This window comes from Nerophis ophidion, linkage group LG25 (assembly GCF_033978795.1).
Source record: "Nerophis ophidion isolate RoL-2023_Sa linkage group LG25, RoL_Noph_v1.0, whole genome shotgun sequence".
NCBI lineage: Eukaryota > Metazoa > Chordata > Actinopteri > Syngnathiformes > Syngnathidae > Nerophis > Nerophis ophidion.
The window spans coordinates 38,064,561-38,087,828 of record NC_084635.1 but is presented as its reverse complement, the minus strand read 5'-3'; the positions used below and the strand labels follow the sequence as shown (position 1 = coordinate 38,087,828).

The 23,268-nt window shown below is 42.1% G+C and overlaps 1 protein-coding gene across 3 annotated transcripts in view; it reads left to right on the top strand.

The window, feature by feature from the left end:
• The first annotated feature begins 725 nt into the window (after positions 1-725).
• Positions 726-23,268, top strand: part of mapk6 (mitogen-activated protein kinase 6) — a 25,762-nt gene continuing 3,219 nt past the window's right edge. Inside the window, exons 1-7 of one of the 3 annotated variants that reach the window (XM_061887546.1) lie at positions 726-882; positions 7,892-8,600; positions 8,665-8,982; positions 22,349-22,493; positions 22,559-22,723; positions 22,786-22,981; positions 23,073-23,193. In XM_061887546.1, coding sequence (XP_061743530.1) covers positions 8,364-8,600; positions 8,665-8,982; positions 22,349-22,493; positions 22,559-22,723; positions 22,786-22,981; positions 23,073-23,193 — 1,182 coding nt within the window. In that variant the 5' untranslated portion in view covers positions 726-882; positions 7,892-8,363. Of the gene's footprint in view, positions 883-7,891; positions 8,601-8,664; positions 8,983-22,348; positions 22,494-22,558; positions 22,724-22,785; positions 22,982-23,045; positions 23,194-23,268 lie in introns of all 3 variants that reach the window. The other 2 variants (XM_061887545.1, XM_061887544.1) reach the window with 2 other exon arrangements.

The window sequence follows — 23,268 nt, the reverse complement described above, 5'->3', positions numbered from 1 at the left end:
CCTACTAAGTGGGTATTTCAATGTATTTTATTGTCAACCCGCAGACTCGCACAATGCATCATTTTGCACACAGCACACCTTCTGAGTGCTAATGGCCTAGTCTCTTTTTTAGGCCGGCTTTAACAGGGGGTTTGAGTTGGCTGTCAATCTGAATAAGTGGGGAGGGATGTGTACCCCGCCTTCTGCCAGAATGCAGCCGAGATAGGCTCCAGCACCCCCGCAACCCCAAGGGGGACAAGCGGTAAAAAAAAATGGATGGATGGCTGTTGTGTATTGAGCTTTGTTTTGTCTGCACTGTGTTACACCAAGTGACCACCAGGGGGAGAACCAGGTGGCTTGTACTTCTCTTCTCAGGGTGTGTAAATGAAGCTGGCAAACCAACTCTCCTCACTACACTGATAAGGTGAATTAAGAGTAGAACTGTGAGTGTTAGCGACTTACAGTCAGTATATAATAATGTAATGTGTGACTGTAAGTGTTAGTGACTTACAGTCAGTATATAATAATGTAATGTGTGACTGTAAGTGTTAGCGACTTACAGTCAGTATATAATAATGTAATGTGTGACTGTAAGTGTTAGTGACTTACAGTCAGTATATAATAATGTAATGTGTGACTGTAAGTGTTAGCGACTTACAGTCACACTGACGTTGTTATATACTGACTGTATATAATAAGGTCAGTGTTCGGAGAGAAGCTGAGTGATAGTGAGTTGTACCACCGTCCCTGAAGGCAGCTGAGTGACGTCACTGCGCCTTTCCAAGCTCCGCCCCTCCTCAATGGCGACCGCTTCAGCTCGGCCAAGCCCGGGCCGCAGAGTGCAGTCCAAGCTGGGTCACTTTCTCTGACGCCAGCCGGCCTCCGATGCCACGAATGCGCGCTGTGAGTACTCCTAAATCATGTTTACACCCACGGCCGTCGTGTTGAAGAAGTTAACCGACGCTGGCTTTGTGCTGCTTTCACCACGTAGTCAGCTAGTCTGCCGACAACAACGACGCGCCTTTGTCTGCGGACATTAGCCGCCTGCTAACACTAGCTAATACATTTAACACTACTCACTAGTTAACGCTACTCACTAGCTAACACTAGCTAATACATTTAACACTACTCACTAGTTAACACTACTTACTAGCTAACACTAGCTAATAGACTTAACACTACTCACTAATCAACACTAGCTAATAGATTTAACACTACTCACTAGTTAACACTACTCACTAGTTAACACTACTTACTAGCTAATACTAACTAATAAACTTACTACTCACTAGTTAACACTATCTAATACACTTAACACTACTCACTAGTTAACACTAGCTAATAGACTTAACACTACTCACTAGTTAAGATTACTCACTAGTTAACACAAGCTAATAGACTTAACACTACTCACTAGTTAACACTACTCACTAGTTAACACTAGCTAATAGACTTAACACTACTCACTAGTTAAGATTACTCACTAGTTAACACTAGCTAATAGACTTAACACTACTCACTAGTTAACACTACTCACTAGTTAACACTAGCTAATACAGTTAACACTACTCACTAGTTAACACTACTCACTAGTTAACACTACTTAATAGCTAACACTAGCTAATAGACTTAACACTACTCACTAACACTAGCTAATAGATTTAACACTACTCACTAATTAACACTACTTACTAGCTAACACTAGCTAATAAACTTACTGCTTACTAGCTAATAGACTTAACACTACTCACTAGTTAACACTACTCACCAGTTAACACTAGCTAATAGACTTAACACTACTCACTAGTTAAGATTACTCACTATTTAACACTAGCTAATATACTTAATACTACTCACTAGTTATCAATCAATCAATCAATGTTTATTTATATAGCCCCAAATCACAAATGTCTCAAAGGACTGCACAAATCATTACGACTACAACATCCTCGGAAGAACCCACACTAGAACACTAGCTAATAGATTTAACACTACTTACTAGCTAACACTAGCTAATAAACTTACTACTCACTAGTTAACACTAGCTAATAGACTTAACACTACTCACTAGTTAACACTACTCATAAGTTAACACTAGCTAATAGACTTAACACTACTCACTAGTTAACACTAGCTAATAGACTTAACACTACTCACTAGTTAAGACTAGCTAATAGACTTAACACTAGCTAATTGACTTAACACTACTCACTAGTTAACACTAGCTAATAGACTTAACACTACTCACTAGTTAACACTACTCACTAGTTAACACTAGCTAATACTTAACACTACACACTAGATAATATACTTAACACTTCTCACTAGTTAACACTACTCACTAACACTAGCTAATAGACTTAAATCTACTCACTAGTTACACTACTCACTAGTTAACACTACTCACTAGTAAACACTACTCACTAGCTAGTCTTCTTCTCCTCTCATCACATTTCCATTTCTGTCTTTTAAATACACAAAGTCTACATTTCTCACTTTGCTTGTATGCTAAGTGCTAAGCTAGCTTTGTCTTCACCTTCTTGGTGACGCTCCGCCAGTTGAGCTCTAGTCTATATATATATATATACATATATGTATATATGAATATATATATATAGTGTGTGTATGTATACATATGTATATGTGTATATATATATATATATATACTGTATATATACAGGTATATGTATGTTTAAGATTGGCATACACGCTTTTAGGCCCACTGGGTGACATTTATATTACTATTTATATATATTTGTTGATTAAGGTGGTGTCACGTCTCTCCAGGGGACGGGGAAGACAAAGTACCATACATATCTCGATATACAGATATATACAGTCCTAGTTGCCTGCGATACTGCGTATGTCAATATTTTGACTTGGCAAATATTGACTTACGAAGACCAAATAATGACTACATCAAATTAATGACTTACTGTAAGTAAGTCAAATACAAATAAGGCAACAAGAGAAGTATCCTACACTTCTATTTTGTCAAGTAAACTGAACAGCCGATACGGGCGTCTACATCAACTATATGATTTGCCTGAGAAGCTACTCAGGACATAAAAAAACATGTTTTTAAGGCGGCCACCTTAACAACAAAACACTGCGGGAAACTTGTCCTGCCTAGGTTTTTTTCTGGCAGTGTAGTGCTCATCGCTTATATCTTACTAAAATCCTTCCTGTTGACTATTTACAACACTACACAGTATGTATTATTATTATTATTAGGGATGCACCGATTAATCGGTAACCGAAAATATTCGGCCGAATATGGCAAAAAAAGCCACATTCGGCCTTCGGTGGAATGAGTTAAAAGTAAGGCCGAATAGTGGCATGTGACGCAATTTTTTGACACGGTGACGCAATCAACCAACGTGCGGTGACGTTGTAACCCGGTGCCTTCGGAAAAATTTCAGCAGTGTGGAGATATTTTAAAGTGTCGGAAAGTGACACTTTTGAACTTGTTTGCCAAGACGTCTTACCCTCGTATTTTGATCCGGCCGGTCCGTAATTCCTTTACTTCGTCGTCGTCTTCTTCTTATTCTTCTTCTTCTGACCCACCAGGTGAATTAAGTGCAATTGGCGGAGTTACAATGCATAGTAGGCTACCGCCACCTACTGCACTGGAGTTGTAACTACAAGTTCCATTCAGACAGAGTCCCATTGCTTTTATGAGCGGTCGAGCGAGTCGAAAGCCGAAAAATCTCTTTGTGGCGGCCGTAATTCTTTCGTGGCGAGCCGCCACAAATAAATGAATGTGTGGCAAACCCTGTTTTGAGCAAATAGCTGTTGAAGCTATTCGGCGATCGCCTTCTAACCAACGATTGCATCTTTAGACCAGACCACGGGAGCAACTTAAATCTGTCAATTGGTAAGTGTTTGTTTGGCATTAAATCTGGGTCGAGCGAAATGCTGGATGCAAATATAGCTACAAATGTACATACAGCTAGCCTAAATAGCATGTTAGCATCGATTATCTGGCAGCCATGCCGCGACCAAATATGTCTGATTAGCAGATAAGTCCATAACATCAAAAAAACTCACCTTTGTGATTTTGTTGTGATTGGAAATGCATCTGCTTTGAGTGTCGCAGGATATCCACACATCTCTTTGCCATCTCTGTGCCATGTCTGTCGTAGCATCGCCGGTAAAATGTGCAGACCAAACGAGGGACTTTCGCATCTTTTGATACTGGTGCAACTTAAATCTGTCGATTGGTATGTGTTTGTTTGGCATTAAATGTGGGTGGAGGGGAAGGCTGGATGTGAATATAGCCACAAATGAGGCATAACGATGCAATATGTACATACAGCTAGCCTAAATAGCATGTTAGCATCGATTAGCATGCCGTGCTAATCGATGCACACTCCACGTAAGTCAACTTGAATCTGTCCCTGATCGTGTTGTTACACCCTCCGACAACACACCGACGAGGCATGATGTCTCCAAGGTACGGTAAACAGTCGAAAAAACGGAAAATAACAGAGTTGATTTGACTTGTGTGTGTAATGTGTTTGAGAAAATGCTGGATTGCTTCCTGTTGTGACATCACGGGTGAAAGGTCATCGCTCCGACAGCCAACATTTGAAAGGCATTTAGATCGCCAAATTCACCCTTTTAGAGTTCGGAAATCGGTTAAAAAAAACATCACCCCCTTGGAGGTGAGGGGAGCAGTGGGCAGCAGGGGTGCCGCGCCCGGGAATCATTTTTGGTGATTTAACCCCCGATTCCAACCCTTAATGCTGAGTGCCAAGCAGGGAGGTAATGAGTTCCATTTTTATAACCTTTGGTATGACTCGGTAAGTAATCATCAACCTAAAGTGCCCTCTTTGGGGATCGTAATCGAGATCCATTAAACCTATTTAACTTAATTCTAAACATTTCTTCACAAAAAAAGAAATCTTCAATATTTATGGAACATGTCCACAAAAAATCTAGCTGTCAACACTGAATATTGCATTGTTGTATTTTTTTTCCACAGTTTTTATACTTACATTCATATTTTGTTGAAGTATTATTCAATAAATATATCAAGGATTTTTGAACTGTTGCTATTTTTAGAATATTTAAAAAAAATTCACGTACCCCTTGGCATATCTTCAAGTACCCCCATTTGAGAACCACTGGCCTAGTGGTTAGAGTGTCCGCCCTGAGATGGGTAGGTCGGGAGTTCAAACCCCGACCGAGTCATACCAAAGACTTTGAAAAAATGGCACCCATTACCTCCCTGCTTGGCACTCAGGATCAAGTGCTGGAATTGGGGGTTAAATCACCAAAAATGCTTCCCGGCCGCGGGACCGCTGCTGCCCACTGCTCCCCTCACTTCCCAGGGGGTGATCAAGGGGATGGGTCAAATGCAGAGGACAAATTTCACCACACCTAGTATGTGTGTGACTATCATTGCTACTTTAACTTTAACTCATCATGCTTCAGTTTTTACAACAGTGGTTCTCAACCTTTTTTCTGCGAACATTTTTTTAATTCAAGTTCTCCTGATCCAGGGGTAACCAACCTTTTTGAATGCAAGAGCTACTTCTTGGGTACTGATTAATGCGAAGGGCTACCAGTTTGATACACACTTAAATAAATTGCCAGAAATAGCCAATTTGCTCAATTTACCTATAATAAATAAATCTATATATATAAAAAAAATGGCATTTCTGTCATTACGTCGTACATTTTTTTTCCTTTTACAGAAGGTTTTTTGGAGAGAATAAATGATGAAAAATAACACTTAATTAAAAGGTTAAAAAGAGGAGAAAACACGAAAAAAATTAAAATTAAATTTTGAAACATAGTTTATCTTCAATTTCGACTCTTTAAAATTCAACCCCAAAAAATGAAGGGAAAAACTAGCTAATTTGAATCTTTTTGAAAAAATTAAAAAAAATAAAAATATATGGAACATCATTAGTCATTTTTCCTGATTAAGATTAATTCTATAATTTTGATGACATTTTTTAAATAGGTTAAAATCCACTTTGAAATAAGATTTAAATTTGATTCTACAGATTTTCTAGATTTGCCAGAATAATTTTTGGGAATTTTAATAATAGGTTGTGAAGAAATATTTCACAAATATTCTTCGTCGAAAAAACAGAAGCTAAAATGAAGAATTAAATTAAAATGTATTCTTTGCAATAAAAAAAATATGTGAACATTGATTTAAATTGTCAGGAAAGAAGAGGAAGGAATTTAAAAGGTATATGTGTTTAAAAATTCTAAAATCATTTTTAAGGTTGTATTTTTTCTCTAAAATTGTCTTTCTGAAAGCTATAAGAAGCAAAGTAAAAAAATAAATGAATTTATTTAAACAAGTGAAGACCAAGTCTTTAAAATATTTTCTTGGATTTTCAAATTCTATTTGAGTTTTGTCTCTCTTAGAATTATAAATGTACCCCCATTAGAGAACCACTGTTTTACAGCATTTGGGAAGCCAGTAGTTGATTTTTATTATGTAAATTTTATATTTTATCAACATGTGATAGCAGGGACCCTGTCATTCATTACTAGGCTGCTAGATTACTAATGATTCATGTAACTATAGCTGAACAAATAGTACAACAGCAATAGGAGAGACTATTCATCCCTGAACACCATGGAGTTCATGTAGGCTTTATGATGCACTTACATTATTATATCAACTATCAGAGACAGAAACTCTTGATTTAACATAATGTCATTTTATGCTGCTTCAACACAGCTTAAGCAACACAGAGAACGGTAAAGTGAAATAACTTACAATAGTTGTTAATTGTAGGTCAATAATGCTCGTCTTTCACTCAGAAAACTTATTGATCCACAAGGGAAATTGTTCCACACTGTAGCTCAGTTACAGAGGATGGACAGGGTAATGCTGTATAAAATAGACTAAAAATGTACCGTAGTAGCAGTATAACATGTAGTATTTACATATTATATATACAGTATATACTATATACTGATAAATTATTATAATATCCATCCATTTTCTATTGCTTGTTCCTTTTGGGGTCGCGGAGTGCTGGAGCCTATCCCAGCTGCATTGGGGCGGTAGGCAGAGTACACCCTGGACAAGGAAGGCGATGTAGACCCTGGACAAGGGAGGCGGGGTAGACCCTGGACAAGGAAGGCAGGGTACACCCTGGACTAGTCGCCGCCTCATGACAGGGCCAACCCAGATGTACAGACAACATGTTGATATCATATCTACAATATATAACAATGATCATGTACAATATTACAGAATATGTAACAGCTTCAGCAGAAAATAGACATGATAAAGACAGACATGTGGCTAACATAGAAGGTAATAGACTGATATCATCAAGTGATGGACTGATATCATCTATTGCTGTATGGCCAGTGATTATACAGATAATTGACTGATATCATCAGATAATAGACTGATGTCATGTATTGCTGTATGGCCAGTGATTTATACAGATAATAGACTGATATCATCTATTGCTGTATGGCCAGTGATTATACAGATAATAGACTGATATCATCAGGTAATAGACTGATATCCTCTTTTGCTGTATGGCCAGTGATTATACAGGTAATTGACTGATATCATCAGATAATAGACTGATGTCATGTATTTCTGTATGGCCAGTGATTATACAGATAATAGACTGTTATCATCAGATAATAGACTGATATCCTCTTTTGCTGTATGGCCAGTGATTATACAGATAATAGACTGATATCTATTGCTGTATGGCCATTGATGATACAGCTGGATGGAGTGAGTCCAATGTGTTATTGTACGTTGCATGCAAATAAAAGATTCAGAGACTTTGTGGGAGGACTTCAGCTATTAACGGGACAATGAAGACTTTGCTAAATACATGAAAATGTTATCCAAGTTGTTTTTATTGACCTCTAAAGACATGTTTGTTCCTTCTGTTCCCTTGTCTTTCAGCTTGTTGCCAACTAAAATGGAGGATAGTTTTGATTGCGACTGTGGCGAGCTTGAGCCACCTGATCATTGAGGCTAACCAATAACTCCAATCTAAAGGTCAGGCTCTAAACCATTTTGTCAGGATCAGGATAGTCTTTAGGAACCATTGAATCAAAAGTCTGTAAAATCCCATGAAGCTGCTCAGGACCAGTTCTACACTGCAACTCCATGCTTCTAGAGCCTAACATTGCCGTTTCATTCCAAGAAGTATCCATCCCCAGGAGTGGAGTTGGACATTTCAACCTGTGGTCAATCAAGATGAAAAGCAAGTTAAACAAGGCCAAAGTGTCGGGTATCTGACCGTGGCAACTGCACAGGGTCGTGGGGGACCGTTAGCACAGTTTGAAGGGGTCTTCTGCTAGCGTTGACCATAGTTGAGAAAGCTCCAGACCAAACATTAGTGAGGTTTGGTGCAAGAGCCTTAAAAGTCACCATGGCAGAGAAGTTTGAGTCCCTAATGAACATCCACGGCTTTGACCTGGGCTCTCGATACATGGACTTGAAGCCTCTTGGCTACGGAGGAAACGGCCTGGTCTTCTCAGCAGTAGACACCGACTGTGATAAGCGAGTGGCGGTGAAGAAGATTATCTTGACCGATCCCCAGAGTGTCAAGCATGCCCTGCGAGAAATTAAAATCATACGGCGCCTGGACCATGACAACATTGTTAAGGTAAGTCCTGTGCCAGGGCTGACTTTACTGGGATATACTTTGCTGACCTCTGCTTTCTGTCTAGGTTTTTGAAACTTTGGGCCCCAGCGGTCGCAGGCTAACTGAAGATGTGGTGTCCCTGACTGAAGTCAACTCGGTCTACATAGTACAGGAGTACATGGAGACCGACCTGTGTAAGGTGCTGGATCGAGGCCTCCTGTCCGAAGGCCACGCCAGGCTCTTCATGTACCAACTCCTCAGGGGGCTGAAGTACATCCACTCTGCCAATGTGCTCCACCGTGACCTCAAGCCCGCGAACCTCTTTGTCAACACAGAGGACCTGGTGCTGAAGATTGGGGATTTTGGTCTAGCCCGCATCATGGACCCTCACTACTCCCACAAGGTAAGACTGGCAAGGACATTAGGAGGCATGGTCCACAACACTGTACCACTAGGTTGGGAGTTTGTGGTGTTTATCACCCACTAATGTGCTGGTGTTCCCAGCAGGAAGTAAAGCAGGCGGGATGTGGTTCCATGTGGTACCGCTTCTGCTTCCCTTCTCAGGGAAAATGAACTACATTTGCAGTATTTGATTTCAACGCAAATCGCTGTCTTTCATTTCGTAAAAAGAAGCTACATTGTTCCAACCGGCTGTTGGTTAATAACAAGTAGTTCCCGGTTGTCCTAGGTTCAAAGTAGCCACTGGTGTGTGATTGTAGCCAAGTGTGTCATTTTATCCAGATATGTGATTGTAGCCTTGTGTGCCCCTGGTGTGTGATTGTGGCCAGGTGTGTCAATTGTAGCTGCTGGTGTGATTGTGGCCAGGTGTGTCAATTGTAGCCACTGGTGTGTGATTGTAGCCTTGTGTGCCATTGGTGTGTGATTGTGGCCAGGTGTGTCAATTGTAGCCACTGGTGTGTGATTGTAGCCAGGTGTGTCAATTGTAGCCACTGGTGTTTGATCGTAGCCACTGGTGTGCCACTGGTGTGTGATTGTAGCCAGGTGTGTCAATTGTAGCCACTTGTGCGTGATTGTAGCCACTGGTGTGTGATTGTAGCCAGGTGTGTCAATTGTACCCACTGGTGTGTGATTGTAGCCACTGGAGTGTAATTGTAGCCACTGGTGTGTCAATTGTAGCCACTGGTGTGTCAATTGTAGCCACTGGTGTGTCAATTGTAGCCACTGGTGTGTGATTGTAGCCATGTGTGTCAATTGTAGCCTTGTGTGCCACTGGTGTGTGATTGTAGCCACTGGTGTGTGATTGTAGCCAGGTGTGTCAATTCTAGCCACTGGTGTGTGATTGTAGCCACTGGTGTGTAATTGTAGCCTTGTGTGTGATTGTAGCCACTGGTGTGTGATTGTAGCCTTGTGTGCCACTGGTGTGTGACTGTAGCCAGGTGTGTAAATTGTAGCCACTGGTGTATGTGGCTGTAGCCAGGTGTGTCAATTGTAGCCATTGGTGTGGGATTGTAGCCTTGTGTGCCACTGGTGTGTGGCTGTAGCAAGGTGTGTCAATTGTAGCCACTGGTGTGGGATTGTAGCCTTGTGTGCAACTGCAGTGTGATTGTAGCCACTGGAGTGTGATTGTAGCCACTGGAGTGTGATTGTAGCCACTGGAGTGTTGTCACCCTAATAAAAGAATTGTATGTGAGGCCTGCATGGTGGTGTGACGTTGAAGCCTCTCTTCTCCATTCATTGTGAGACGGCCAACCACACGTGTCTCACATTAGTCATCAGTCTGTCTGAAAGGAGACCATGTGACTGCTTAGCACCACCTCATCCATAGCCCACTCCTTCACTGTGTTGACTCAACATCTTTGTTGTTGGAGTCACCTCATACTTATTGTCACATGACTCATCCTGTGGGAGGAGCCATCTACGTCGTGTTAGTATTGTCACATGACTCATCCTGTGGGAGGAGCCATCTACGTCATGTTAGTATTGTCACATGACTCATCCTGTGGGAGGAGCCATCTACGTCACGTTTGCTGGGAAGATCAGAATTAGCCCACTGTTCTCAGAAATGGCTTCACTGCACTTTTGTAGTACAAAGTACAAAAGCAGTAAAGTTGTCACATTGTGGATATGGTAAATAAAAACAGAATACAATGATTTGCAAATCATTTTCAACTCATATTCAATTGAATGGACTTCAAAGACAAGATATTTCACGTTCACACTGATAAACGTTTATTTTTTCAAATAATCCTGAAGTTAGAATGTAATGGCAGCAACACATTGCAAAAAAGGCATTTTTACCAGTGTGTTACATGGCCTTTCCTTTTAACAACACTCAGTAAAGGTTTGGGAACTGAGGAGACACATTTTTGAAGTGGAATTATTTCCCATTCTTGCTTGATGTACAGCTTAAGTTGTTAGTCTACCTTATCATATTTTAGCCTTCATATTGCACCACATATTTTCAATGTCTGGACTGCAGGCAGGCCAGTCTAGTACCCGAACTCTTTTACTATGAAGCCATGCTGTTGTAACACCTGGCTTGGCATTGTCTTGCTGAAATAAGCAGGGGCGTCCGTGATAACGTTGATGTTGCTCCAAAAGCTGTATGTACCTTTCAGCATTAATGGTACCTTCACAGATGTGTAAGTTAGCCATGCCTTGGCCACTAATACACCCCCATACCATCACACATGCTGCCTAGAACACTTTCACCCTACAACAATCACTAATACACCCCCATACCATCACACATGCTGCCTAGAACACTTTCACCCTACAACCATCACTAATACACCCCCATACCATCACACATGCTGCCTAGAACACTTTCACCCTACAACCATCACTAATACACCCCCATACCATCACACATGCTGCCTAGAACACTTTCACCCTACAACAACCACTAATACACCCCCATACACATGCTGCCTAGAACACTTTCACCCTACAACAACCACTAATACACCCCCATACCATCACACATGCTGCCTAGAACACTTTCACCCTACAACAATCACTAATACACCCCCATACCATCACACATGCTGCCTAGAACACTTTCACCCTACAACAATCACTAATACACCCCCATACCATCACACATGCTGCCTAGAACACTTTCACCCTACAACAACCACTAATACACCCCCATACCATCACACATGCTGCCTAGAACACTTTCACCCTACAACAATCACTAATACACCCCCATACCATCACACATGCTGCCTAGAACACTTTCACCCTACAACAACCACTAATACACCCCCATACCATCACACATGCTGCCTAGAACACTTTCACCCTACAACAATCACTAATACACCCCCATACCATCACACATGCTGCCTAGAACACTTTCACCCTACAACAATCACTAATACACCCCCATACCATCACACATGCTGCCTAGTACACTTTCACCCTACAACAATCACTAATACACCCCCATACCATCACACATGCTGCCTAGTACACTTTCACCCTACAACAATCACTAATACACCCCCATACCATCACACATGCTGCCTAGAACACTTTCACCTTACTATAGTCCCCATGGTTCTTTTCCTTTTCTGTCCACAGTTTCCAAATACAATTTGAAATGTTGACTCGTCAGACCACAGAACACTTTTCCACTTTGCATCAGTCTATCTTAAACGAGCTCGGGCCCAGCGAAACGTTTCTGGGTGTTTTTGATGAATGGCTTTGGCTTTGCATAATAGAGTTTTAACTTGCACTTACAGATGTAGCGACCAACTGTAGTTACTGACAGTGGTTTTCTGAAGTGTTCCTGAGCCCATGTGGTGATATCCTTTACACACAGATGTGACAGTAGCGCCTGAGGGATCCAAGGTGCATACTATCATGGCTTACGTGCTGTGATTTCTCCACATTCTCTGAACCTTTTGATGATATTACGGAGCGTAGATGGTGAGATCCCTAAATTCCTTGCAATAGTTGCTTGACAAATGTTCTTAAACAATTTGCTCAGGCATTTGTTGACAAAGTAGTGACCCTCACCCCGTCCTTGTTTGTGAATGAGTGAGCATTTCATGGAAGCTGCTTTTATAGCCAATCATGGCACCCACCTGTTCCCAATTAGCCTGTTCACCTGTGGGATGTTCCAAATAAGTCTTGGATGAGCATTCCTCAACTTTCTCACTCTTTTTTTTGCCGCCTGTGCCAGCTTTTTTGAAACATGCTGCAGCCATCAAATTCCAAATAAGCTAATATTTGCAAAAAAAAAAAGAAAGTTTGTCAGTGTGGACATGAAATATCTTGTCTTTGCAGTCTATTCAAATGGATATAAGTTGAAAAGGATTTGTTGTATTCTCTTTTTATTTAGCATTTACACAACGTGACAACTTCACAGCTTTTGGGGTTTGTATTTGTCTGTGTTTTTAAAAGGTGTAAATATTTTATTGTTTTACAGTTTTTAAAATGTATGTCTTAACGTATTACTTTTTTGAAACTGCTTTGTGACATGTGCTGTTGACCTCTTGGCCAGGTCACCCTTGTGAAAGAGATCTTGATCTCAATGGGTTTCTTATCTGGTTAAACAAAGGGTATATTTCCAGTATGAATGCTAGTAGTACAAATGCGAAACTCTCCTTGTCGTGGTTGGACTATTGTTTTAAGTTTTTGCCTAAGTCCTGTAGTCGGGCTGAAACTTAACTAAGTTTTTGCCAAAGTCCTATAGTCGGCCTGATTCTTAACTAAGCTGCTCCTCTCCAGCTGTGTTTTGTCTGTCTGTGATAACAATGGTGGTATGCTGGTGGGGGAGGGAGAATGCTGATCGCACCAGCAGTGGTCTCGTGTTTCAGACCTAACCAGACTTGTTTTCAAGTGAACCCATCATTGTGTTTCAGACTTAACCAGGCTTGTTTTCATCACCCCCGAGTCATGCAGGCACAGCTGAGCCCGATCACTGTTGGAAAGTCTGCTTTGTTTCCATGCACTGAATTAGTCTGGGTTTCCTAAAATCATTCAGTCTCTTCTCAGTTCACACCTACAGTCCTAGTTTCTCTCATTGTACTGTTGGTCATACGGAGAATGCCTCTTGTACACTAGGTGGTTTAAATCTACAGTCTTAGTTTCTCTCATTGGACTGTTGGTCATAAGGAGTGTGCCTCTTGTACACTAGGCGGTTCACACCTACAGTCCTAGTTCTGTCATTGGACTTGGTCATACGGAGAATGCCTCTTGTACACTAGGTGGTTTACATCTACAGTCCTAGTTTCTCTCATTGGACTGTTGGTCATACGGAGAATGCCTCTTGTACACTAGGTGGTTTACACATAGAGTCCTAGTTTCTCTCATTGGACTGTTGGTCATAAGGAGTGTGCCTCTTGTACACTAGGTGGTTTACACCTACAGTCCTAGTTTCTCTCATTGGACTGTTGGTCATACGGAGTGTGCCTCTTGTACACTAGGTGGTTTACACCTACAGTCCTAGTTTCTCTCATTGGACTGTTGGTCATAAGGAATGTGCCTCTTGTACACTGGGCGGTTCACACCTACAGTCCTAGTTTCTCTCATTGGACTGTTGGTCATACGGAGTGTGCCTCTTGTACACTAGGTGGTTTACATCTACAGTCCTAGTTTCTCTCATTGGACTTGGTCATACGGAGAATGCCTCTTGTACACTAGGTAGTTTACATCTACAGTCCTAGTTTGTCTCATTGGACTGTTGGTCATAAGGAGTGTGCCTCTTGTACACTAGGTGGTTTACACATAGAGTCCTAGTTTCTCTCATTGGACTGTTGGTCATAAGGAGTGTGCCTCTTGTACACTAGGTGGTTTACACCTCCAGTCTTAGTTTCTCTCATTGGACTGTTGGTCATATGGAGTGTGCCTCTTGTACACTAGGTGGTTTACACCTCCAGTCCTAGTTTCTCTCATTGGACTGTTGGTCATAAGGAGTGTGCCTCTTGTACACTAGGTGGTTTACACCTCCAGTCTTAGTTTCTCTCATTGGACTGTTGGTCATAAGGAGTGTGCCTCTTGTACACTAGGTGGTTTACACCTCCAGTCTTAGTTTCTCTCATTGGACTGTTGGTCATATGGAGTGTGCCTCTTGTACACTAGGTGGTTTACACCTACAGTCCTAGTTTCTCTCATTGGACTGTTGGTCATACGGAGTGTGCCTCTTGTACACTAGGCGGTTAACACCTACAGTCCTAGTTTCTCTCATTGGACTTGGTCATACGGAGAATGCCTCTTGTACACTAGGTGGTTTACATCTACAGTCCTAGTTTCTCTCATTGGACTGTTGGTCATAAGGAGTGTGCCTCTTGTACACTAGGTGGTTTACACATAGAGTCCTAGTTTCTCTCATTGGACTGTTGGTCATAAGGAATGTGCCTCTTGTACACTGGGCGGTTCACACCTACAGTCCTAGTTTCTCTGATTGGACTTGGTCATACGGAGAATGCCTCTTGTACACTAGGTGGTTTACATCTACAGTCCTAGTTTCTCTCATTGGACTGTTGGTCATAAGGAGTGTGCCTCTTGTACACTAGGTGGTTTACATCTACAGTCCTAGTTTCTCTCATTGGACTGTTGGTCATAAGGAGTGTGCCTCTTGTACACTAGGTGGTTTACATCTACAGTCCTAGTTTCTCTCATTGGACTGTTGGTCATAAGGAGTGTGCCTCTTGTACACTAGGTGGTTTACACATAGAGTCCTAGTTTCTCTCATTGGACTGTTGGTCATAAGGAGTGTGCCTCTTGTACACTAGGCGGTTTACACCTACAGTCCTAGTTTCTCTCATTGGACTGTTGGTCATACGGAGTGTGCCTCTTGTACACTAGGTGGTTTACACATAGAGTCCTAGTTTCTCTCATTGGACTGTTGGTCATAAGGAGTGTGCCTCTTGTACACTAGGTGGTTTACACCTACAGTCCTAGTTTCTCTCATTGGACTGTTGGTCATACGGAGTGTGCCTCTTGTACACTAGGTGGTTTACACCTACAGTCCTAGTTTCTCTCATTGGACTGTTGGTCATACGGAGTGTGCCTCTTGTACACTAGGTGGTTTACACCTACAGTCCTAGTTTCTCTCATTGGACTGTTGGTCATACGGAGTGTGCCTCTTGTACACTAGGTGGTTTACACATAGAGTCCTAGTTTCTCTCATTGGACTGTTGGTCATACGGAGTGTGCCTCTTGTACACTAGGTGGTTTACACCTACAGTCCTAGTTTCTCTCATTGGACTGTTGGTCATACGGAGTGTGCCTCTTGTACACTAGGTGGTTTACACCTACAGTCCTAGTTTCTCTCATTGGACTGTTGGTCATACGGAGTGTGCCTCTTGTACAGTAAGGGGCAGTTGTGGTCCTTTCAGCTTGTTTAGCTACATGCTAATGAATTAGCGCTAGTAGCTTACATGCATTAGCTCTAACAGATGACTACAACTTCATCCATTTTTTACCGCTTGCCCGTCTCGGGGGTGCTGGAGCGTATCCCAGCTGCATTCTGGCGGAAGTAGGGAAGACAAGTGTCCACCTCATAGCAGACAACATTCACACACTTTCCACTGATATTTGGTGTTGGTATTGTTTTAACGTCTTCAAAGGCCTACTGAAATGAGATGTTCTTATTTAAACGGGGATAGCAGGTCCATTCTATGTGTCATACTTGATCATTTCGCGATATTGCCATATTTTTGCTGCAAGGATTTATTAGAGAACATCAACGATAAAATTTGCAACTTTTGGTCGCTATTAAAAAAGCCTTGCCTGTACCAGAAGTAACAGACGATGTGCGCGTGACATCACGGGTTGTGGAGCTCCTCACATCCGCACATTGTTTACAATCATGGTCACCAGTAGCGAGAGCGATTCGGACCGAGAAAGCGACGATTTCTCCATTAATTTGAGTGAGGATGAAAGATTCCTGGATGAGGAAAGTCAGAGTGAAGGACTAGGGGAAAAAAAAAAACTAGACAGCAGAGCGATTCCGATGTTATTAGACAAATTTACTGGGATAATTCTGGAAAATCACTTATCTTCTTATTGTGTAACTAGTGTTTTAGTGAGATTATTTTGTGATGTGTAATGTTTATATTTTTAAATGTACGGCAGTGAAAAGGAATTTCCCCAACGGGTACCAATAAATCTAAACCTAAATATGGTCGTACCTGTACAACCTGAAAGTCGGAGGGGTGTGGCCACGGGTGTGGTGACAGCCAGTGTCTCCGAGGGAAGCCACGTTTCTCGACGAGGCGAAGGCAGCCGGTGGGGCCGGGCTGAGATTTTTTTTTCCCCCCTCATCCACGGTGGAAGCATCCGACGGTCGGGGGTGGGAGGAGGCAAGAGAGTCCGCAGCTGCCTCTGTGATAGGTGCAGGAGGAACATCGCAAGCCCTCCGCTCATGTCTACGGTAAGAGCCGACTTATTGCCACCATTTTCTCACCGAAACCTGCCGGTTGACATGTGGTAGGGAACCATGTTCGCTTGACCGCTCTGTTCCATAGTAAAATTTTACCGTCATCTTTCGGGAATGTGTTTGTGTTGCTAAAGGCGGCCGCAATACACTGCTTCCCACCTACATATTTCTTCTTTGACGTCTCCATTATTAACTGAACAAATTGCAAAATATTCAGCAACACAAATGTCCATAATACTGTAGAATTATGCAGTGAAAAGAGACAACTTATAGCTGTGAACGGTGCTGGAAAAAAATGTCTTCTACAATGCATGACGTCATCAAACAGCGATGTATTAGCATGATACTTCCGCGCGAAATTTAAAATTGCAATTTAGTAAATGAAACCGGCTGTATTTGCATGTGTTGCAATGTTAAGATTTCATCATTGATATATGAACTTATCAGACTGTGTGGTCGCTAGTAGTGGCTTTCAGTAGGCCTTTAAATGACACTTTTTGTCATGATTATCAGAGACTTACGATAATGACTTGTGAGCTGCGTTTCTGGTCAATGAAGTTGTATACAGATGTCTAATTTTTACATAACTGAAGTCTAAAAGATCTGCATGAATGAGACCTGTTTTGAAGTCATGTGATCTCCTATTTGTTATCCTCTTACGACTAATGAACAAACATTAACTATTAGGCTTGGCCGATATATTGATTTTATCAATAAATTCAAGTTTTTTGTTGCAGACAATAAATAGTTTTTTCTGGTATTGCTCCTGCATACTTTTGTAGTTTCTGCCCTCCCCCTTACTTCCTTTGCGAGTCCAGCAAAACATGGCTACTGCTAACAAGACTGAGACGTTTGTTCCCAAGAAATGTTATGTCAGTGGTTTGGTTTTGCAGCAAGTGACTGCACGCTGCAAAGTTTGTTAAAAAACGTTGCAGCACAATAAACTTGTTCCTGCATCTGAAACCGAAGCTTCTGGTTGTGTGTGGGAAATGCAAATCTTTACAGGGCAAACAAGACTGCAAAAAGAAACTGTGGCTAAACATCAGCTTACAGCAGACTTTGGCAAATGTAGGCCCACGTGCGGCCTTTTTAAGCTTCTCAATCTGGCCCGCCGGACAATCCCAAATGAATTATTTAGATGGCAACTAGCGAAGTGATGTTTTCAAATGACTAAGTCTTGAACTAGTGAAGTGAATTCTGTTTATAAAGCGCTTTTCTCTATGGACTCAAAGCGCTTTACATTGTGAAACCCAATATCTAAGTTACATTTGAAGCAGTGTGGGTGGCACTGGGAGCAGGTTGGTAAAGTGTCTTGCCCAAGGACACAACAGCAGTGACAAGGATGGGTGGAAGCGGGAATCGAACCTGAAACCCTCAAGTTGCTGGCACGGCTACTCTACCAAGCTATGCCGCTCCTATACCAAGTATTTCAATGTCTGCACTTTTGTATGCTATAGTATGGTCATGTAAGTCACAGCAGGAACCAAGCACTGTGTTTCCACACAGTCTTTCCAGAGCGGCCAGCCTGAAATGTGGGTGACAGGAACAGACGCGGAAGGAGATTTTTACAGCAATGTTCTAAAGCTTAATGATATAACAGATTGTGGGTGGAATGAAAATTTGATTGGAACGTGTGTGATTGGCTCAGAATATTCCCAATGGCCTGTTTCTTTTTTTTTTAATCTGATGAAATGTTTTCGTAGCTACTGACATCTATGTTGTGTGTGTTTTCTGCATGTTCTCCCACATGAGCAAAACATGTAGTTTAGGTTGATTGGAGACTGTTCACAGTGTGATTGTTTGTCTATATTTGCTCTATGCTAATTTGGGTTAGTTTGTCAATGTGCCAGGCCCTTCTACGTTAGCATTAAGCTAGCGGCATTAAAGCTCCCCTTGTTTAATTGCATTGTGTTTCTTCCAAGCTGTATTATTAATTTAATAGAGCACCATGTCACGTATTAAAGTGTCTGCTTTGACAACATACTGGCACTTTTTAGACGGTTTGGTTTTTCGTCATGTATATAAAAAATGGATATATTATTTGTTACTCTCTCGGCTTGTTGGATACCCCCCATCTTTGAGTAATGTTGTTGGTTCTCCATAGAGATGGGGGTGCTGATAAGGTCTCCCTATCACATACAGGTGTGTTAATCCCATCTTTCAGAAAGCAAACACAATCCGATTAAGGTCTTTGCATGTATTTAAGAATTCTCTTTGAGCCAAATGATTTGAGAAATTTAGTGTATGGAAACCCACGGAGTGTGAGCTACAACTGCATCAATAGTCACGTTGACTTGGTTTCTAAATATGCTCACACTTTCTGTCCTGCTGGATTTAATAACCGCTGCTGATTATTTCCTGCTTGAGGTTGCTCTCTGCTTTGTTCTGAGCAAGTAAGTTGTGTGTGTGTGTGAAGCTGGCAGTCCTCCTGGTTGTGAAGAATGACAAGAATTCACTTTGACTTGTAAAGCTCTGACCAAGGTTGATCTTTTCTTCTGTGTATGTGTGGAAACTAGGTTTTACTGGTAGAAGCTATGAGGTCTGGGATTCAAGGGTTCACAGGAGTTCTTGCTACAAGAATCCAACTGAAGCGAGCGCACACACTTGACCTATTTCTTTTGAAAGCAGACTTTGTATGATGTGTTTTAGTGCCACCAGGACTATTTGTGTGCATGAAGAGGAAGTAGTTCCTAATCATAGTGTGGCCATATTCGGACCGTAGTGATGTTACTGGGACACAAATGCCAAATATATTTTCCTTTCCTGGCCACACCTCTTCTCCTTTGTGCTGAGAAGTCTTATAGGTGGCGCCATGTTAAAGAAATCAGGAGCCGACACGACAGTGAAGAAATATCCTTGGACTGGACATCCCTTGACCAATCCAGCTTTAGTTGACACTAATACTTCACAATTGCAAGTGGGTGAAAGTCCAAAACACATCAACTAGAACTGGGGTCAGTAAGTGTTTATTCGAGGTGCTTGCGTGGCGGTAAGATGGCCGCCATTCTTTTCATGCACTCAAAATTCTTGCATACAACACAATTATTGCTGCTTTTACATTCCATTAACTCTGTCATTCTACATGAAATACATTTAGATAGTCAATTCAATATTTACATGATGTAATATGCACGGTACTCATTTAGTATTTACATGACGTAATATATACAGTACTCAATTAGTATTTACATGATGTAATATACACAGTACTCATTTAGTATTTACATGATGTATTATACACAGTACTCAATTAGTATTTACATGATGTAATATACACAGTACTCATTTAATATTTACATGATGTAGTATACACAGTACTCATTTAGTATTTACATGATGTAGTATACACAGTACTCAATTAGTATTTACATGATGTAATATACACAGTACTCATTTAATATTTACATGATGTAGTATACACAGTACTCAATTAGTATTTACATGATGTAATATACACAGTACTCATTTAATATTTACATGATGTAGTATACACAGTACTCATTTAATATTTAGATGATGTAATTACACAGTACTCATTTTGAGGAAGTAGTTCATGAAATGGGGTGCATCACTACAATAATAGTTAAACACACAGACAAATCAAAAACTCAAATGAATAATCGGTTTAATAAATATTTTCAATGTGCAGCCTTAATTAAAAGTAAATGTATAAATCATTTCAATGTGCAGGCCTTGTTTAAGAAACAACTGCAATGTGCAACTCTACAAAATAATTTTATACATAATTTCAATTTGCAGCTCTAAAAAACACATTGGATAAATAATTTTTATGTGTGGGCCTAGTTTAAGAAATAATTTCAATGTGCATCTCTGTTTAAAAGATATGTTTATAAATAATTTCAAAAGAATAATTTGAAGGTGATTTCAAGACTATTTTATGTTTTGGGGCAAACTAAAAAACTCTTAATAGCATCTGTGTTGTTGCTGGAATTCACAAGCCTCAAGTTGTGGTGCAAGTCACCAACTAGTTGTGGTGCAAGTCACCAACTAGTTGTGGTGCAAGTCACCAACTAGTTGTGGTGCAAGTCACCAACTAGTTGTGGTGCAAGTCACCAACTAGTTGTGGTGCAAGTCACCAACTAGTTGTGGTGCAAGTCACCAACTAGTTGTGGTGCAAGTCACCAACTAGCCATCCATCCATTTTCTACCGCTTATTCCCTTTCGGGGTCGCGGGGGGCTGGCGCCTATCTCAGCTACAATCGGGCGGAAGGCAGGGTACACCCTGGACAAGTCGCCACCTCATCGCAGAAGTCACCAACTAGTTGTGGTGCAAGTCACCAACTATCCATCCATCCATTTACTACCGCTTATTCCCTTTCGGGGGGGGGCTGGCGCCTATCTCAGCTACAACCGGGCGGAAGGTAGGGTACACCCTGGACAAGTCGCCACCTCATCTCAGAGGTCACCAACTAGTTGTGGTGCAAGTCACCAACTAGTTGTGGTGCAAGTCACCAACTAGTTGTGGTGCAAGTCACCAACTAGTTGTGGTGCAAGTCACCAACTATCCATCCATCCATTTTCTACCACTTATTCCCTTTCGGGGTCGCGGGGAGGGCTGGCTCCTATCTCAGCTACAATCGGGCGGAAGGCAGGGTACACCCTGGACAAGTCGCCACCTCATCGCAGAAGTCACCAACTAGTTGTGGTGCAAGTCACCAACTATCCATCCATCCATTTTCTACCGCTTATTCCCTTTCGGGGTCGTGGGGGGGGGCTGGCGCCTATCTCAGCACCCTGGACAAGTCGCCACCTCATCGCAGATGTCACCAACTAGTTGTGGTGCAAGTCACCAACTAGTTAAGGTCAACAGGTTTCCAAACTGTTGGCTGCGGTACTGTAACTTTAGAAGCTGCTTTAGGGCATAACCACCTGTCACCTGTCTGAAGGTCTGGTCACCAAGTGGTACAGGTCTTGGTTGTTTTGGTGTGTTGTGACAAACATGTTGCTTGTGATCCAGGGTCACCTGTCTGAAGGTCAGGTCACCAAGTGGTACAGGTCTTGGTTGTTTTGGTGTGTTGTGACAAACATGTTGCTTGTGATCCAGGGTCACCTGTCTGAAGGTCAGGTCACCAAGTGGTACAGGTCTTGGTTGTTTTGGTGTGTTGTGACAAACATGTTGCCTGTGATCCAGGGTCACCTGTCTGAAGGTCTGGTCACCAAGTGGTACAGGTCTTGGTTGTTTTGGTGTGTTGTGACAAATATGTTGCCTGTGATCCAGGGTCACCTGTCTGAAGGTCAGGTCACCAAGTGGTACAGGTCTTGGTTGTTTTGGTGTGTTGTGACAAACATGTTGCCTGTGATCCAGGGTCCCCTGTCTGAAGGTCTGGTCACCAAGTGGTACAGGTCTTGGTTGTTTTGGTGTGTTGTGACAAACATGTTGCCTGTGATCCAGGGTCACCTGTCTGAAGGTCTGGTCACCAAGTGGTACAGGTCCCCCCGCCTGCTGTTGTCTCCAAACAACTACACCAAAGCCATCGACATGTGGGCCGCTGGCTGCATCTTTGCAGAGATGCTAACAGGGAAGACACTGTTTGCAGGTCAGTTCAGAAACCAGAACCACATCACCTGGGAACCAAGGTTACAACTGTGTCTGATCCAATAGGAGCTCATGAACTGGAGCAGATGCAGCTCATCCTGGAGTCCATCCCTGTCCTGAGAGAGGAGGACTGTCAGGAGCTGCACAGTGTGATACCAGTCTTCACCCACAAAGACATGTCCAAGCCCCACATCCCACTCATCCAACTCCTGCCTGGTGTCAGTCCTCAAGGTATTGTTCTTGGAAGGCCAAATAAAATGGCTGTCAAAGCTTCATTGCCATCCCATGTACAGCCCTGGACTTCCTGGAGAAGATTCTGACTTTCAACCCCATGGATCGTCTGACTGCGGAGGAGGCCCTGGCTCACCCCTACATGGCCGACTACTCCTTCCCGTTAGACGAGCCCATCTCTCTGCACCCTTTCCACATCGAGGATGAAGTGGACGACATCCTGCTCATGGACCACAGCCCCAGCCACACCTGGGACAGGTAAGTTCCTGCAAGGTGCCACCTTGTCTTCTTATCAACCTCACCTGCTTCTCTGTGTGTGTAGCAGGTACCACGACAGCCAGTTGTGTAGCAGGTACCATGACAGCCAGTTGTCAGAGCCCGACTGGCACCTGCACAGCACCCATGACCCCGATGAAGTCCAAGTGGACCCCAGGGGCCTCTCTGATGTAACCCATGAGGAGGTGGTTCAGGTGCGTATTATAAAGGTGTCTGTTACTACATGATATATATACTGTACTTGCAGTGTGTGTGTTGTACATATTACA